This window comes from Myotis daubentonii, chromosome 19 (assembly GCF_963259705.1).
Source record: "Myotis daubentonii chromosome 19, mMyoDau2.1, whole genome shotgun sequence".
Lineage (NCBI taxonomy): Eukaryota > Metazoa > Chordata > Mammalia > Chiroptera > Vespertilionidae > Myotis > Myotis daubentonii.
Window position 1 is genome coordinate 3180857 of NC_081858.1, and position 2922 is coordinate 3183778.

The window sequence follows — 2922 nt, forward strand, 5'->3', positions numbered from 1 at the left end:
CAAGGTCACAGTGCCTGGTCCCTGGTTGCTCCCAACTTGGGCTGTGTGGTCTTGACCTCTCTGAGCCTTGGCTTCCTCCCCTTGGCCCAGAGACAGGCATGGTTGTCGGGTCACTCTGGGGTACTCAGTGGCGTGGCACATGGAGAGCTGAGCAGGGGATGGGGCTCACCCTCTGGACTCAGCTCCCTTCTGTTGATTCAGTCCCGAGGGAGCTCCTGGATTCTAGAAGCCAGTTCAGAGATTATCAGATTAAGTAGGGTGAGATAAGTGTGTGCATCTGACTCCAGGTGCCCTGGGTTCTGAAAACCAATCTAGAAAGGATGAAATCAAGTAGGATTCATTGGCTTAGCGAGTTAATCTGCTTGGAGACAGGCTTTCCACCTATATACGGGCTGAGGGCACCCACTCTAGGCCATTAGCCACCAGAGCCAAGGAGAGCAGGACCATGTCGGCACCTGGGAGAAGTGAAGCAGCAAGAGCTCCAGCCCCCCGGAGGGCCACGGCACCGAGCTGGTTTCCTCCCGGCCATCTGCAAGCTCAGGAGGCCGAGCTGGATGCCTCCTGCCCTGCCCCAACCCTGGTGCCCCTGCCTCACTGCCAGTGGACCTGCTATCAGCCTATTGACCCTGGCAGCCTGCTCCCGGTTCCTCCCCAAAACAGCTGGGCCCCAAAACATCTCATCATCCAGCCAGAGTCTGTGAGGAGAGGCCTGGTCCCCGGCACCTGGCTACCCACCTCCCAGGAGCTGTGTGACCTGCTGCAGGGAGCAGAGCAGGCTCCCATGGAGTCAGCCAGCCTGCCCCAGGCTGCCCAGCAGCTGGCCCCGGAGCCCCGCTCCATCCACCTCTCAGCTGCCAGAGACAAGAGGAAGATTGCCCGCATCCCCATGCCCTACCTGGCTGCAGGTGCCAAGAGGCGCCTTCCAGCCAGCAGCAGCAGCCTGCCTCCCAAAAACCAGGGGCTGGGCAGCCAGAGTCCAGAGGCCCGTGCCCCATCAGGCCAGGTGTCCATGGTCACCAGTACTGTGGCCCCCAAGCCCGTGGTCCGCGGCCCACCTGTGCAGAGTTCTCAGAAGCCCGTTCCTCCAAAAGACTGTGGGTTCAAAGTGCCCACCGTCACCCGTCAACGCCATCTCAGCCTCTTTATGGACGAGGGTCTCAAGTTCTGCTCCTCCAGCCAGGAAGCCACAGGGAAGGAGCTGAAGGAGGAGAAGGCGGTCTACCACCAGAGCCCCACCAAGAGGATGGGTCAGGAAGTGGCCACCAACACTTTCCACAAGATGCAGGGCCTGGAACCCGGCCCTGGAGCCGGTCTCCACAAGACCCGGGACAGCAGGGATCCTTTGCAAGGGGCCGCCCTGTACCAGAGCCTCAAGGAGCACCTGCTCACCCAGGCCCAGCTCAAGGAGAATGGATACCCCTTTGTGCATCCCACACTGCCCAGGGGTGCTCTCCTCTTCACCGCTCAGGAGAAGCAGCCCCAAGACTCCTCCTGCAGGCTGTGCTGCCGCTGTGGCCCCCAGTACCTCTTGGCCCCCTCAGGCTGCTGTGTGCACCAGGAAGAATGTCACTACCACTGGGGGAGGCTGCGCCCCACTCCAGCGGCTGGGGGCTGGGAGATTCAGTACACGTGCTGCTCGGCCCCCATCGGCTCCCCTGGCTGCCAGGTGGCCCAGCAGCACGTGCAGGACGGCCGCCAGCAGGACCTGCAGGGCTTCGTGCAGACCTTGGCCAAAGAGCTGCCCCCAGGGGCTCACCCCGGCATCTACGCCCTGGACTGTGAGATGAGCTACACCACCGCTGGCCTGGAGCTGACCCGCGTCAGCGTGGTGGACAGCGCCCTGCAGCTGGTGTACGACACCTTCATCAGGCCAGACCACGACATCGTCGATTACAACACCAGGTTTTCCGGAGTCACCGCGGCTGACCTGGCCCACACCAGCACCTCCATCCGGGACGTCCAGGCCGCCCTGCTGACGCTCTTCAATGCCCGCACCATCCTCATCAGACACAGCCTGCAGAGCGACCTGCTGGCCTTGAGGCTCATCCACGGCACCGTGCTGGACACATCTGTGCTCTTCCCGCACCACCGGGGCCTTCCATACAAGCGCTCCCTTCGCAACCTCGCGGCTCACTACCTCAGACACGTCATCCAGGACAGGGTGGATGGCCACAGCTCCAGCGAGGATGCCAGTGCCTGCATGCGCCTGGTCATCTGGAAGATGGGACAAGACGCAAAGACTGAGCATTTTAAGAACAGGACTATGACTTTGGAAACTGCTGTGTGATCAAACATATCTCTTGGCCCACATGTCTAACAATAAAGGATGGTTCAGTGAACTATAGGACATCTGTCATGTTATTTGTCATCATGTTTTTTCCTGCTTGGCTGCCATTTCTGTGTGTGTATACCCAGAAGTGGCACTGCTGAACCATTTGGTAATTTTTAAATTTGTTTTGTTTTTGTTTGTTAATCTTCTCCAGAGGATATTTTTCCCATTGAATTTTAGAGAGTTGGAAGGGAGGGAAGGGAGAGAGAGAGAGAGAGAGAGAGAGAGAGAGAGAGAGAGAGAGAGAGAAGGTACAGAATTGGGCCTCCTGGTATTTCTGGGCTGCGTCATGATTACCGTTACTCCACCCGCCACTTCAGGGAAGGGATGATCTATCATTCCAGGCTTTTGGTAATAGTAAAATAATTGAGAGTCCAGGCAGGGTCAGGGGGTGAAGGTCCATCTTCCATAGCTGCTTCTTGCTGAGAGGGGGGCATTGTCAGAGGCATTTACCTGGGTCTCAAAGATTCTGGCAATATAGATGTCCCTGTTCAGAGTTCAAGGCCAGATAGGTCTCTCCCACCTTCTGGTTGGCGAACGCCTGCATTCTGTCTTGTAAGAAACTAGTGAAACAGATCATGAGACAGGGGCCA

At 58.2% G+C, this 2922-nt stretch overlaps 1 protein-coding gene across 1 annotated transcript; it reads left to right on the forward strand.

Annotated features, from left to right (window-relative positions):
- The first annotated feature begins 445 nt into the window (after positions 1 to 445).
- Positions 446 to 2287, forward strand: LOC132222156 (RNA exonuclease 1 homolog). The gene has a single exon (XM_059677088.1). It carries the CDS (start codon positions 446 to 448, stop codon positions 2285 to 2287), a length of 1842 nt encoding a protein of 613 aa, XP_059533071.1.
- The last annotated feature ends 635 nt before the right edge of the window (positions 2288 to 2922 follow it).

What these genes read in the sequence shown, in the direction of transcription:
- LOC132222156 (XM_059677088.1), top strand. Translation starts at nt 446, where the DNA reads ATGTCGGCACCTGGGAGAAGTGAAGCAGCAAGAGCTCCAGCCCCCCGG.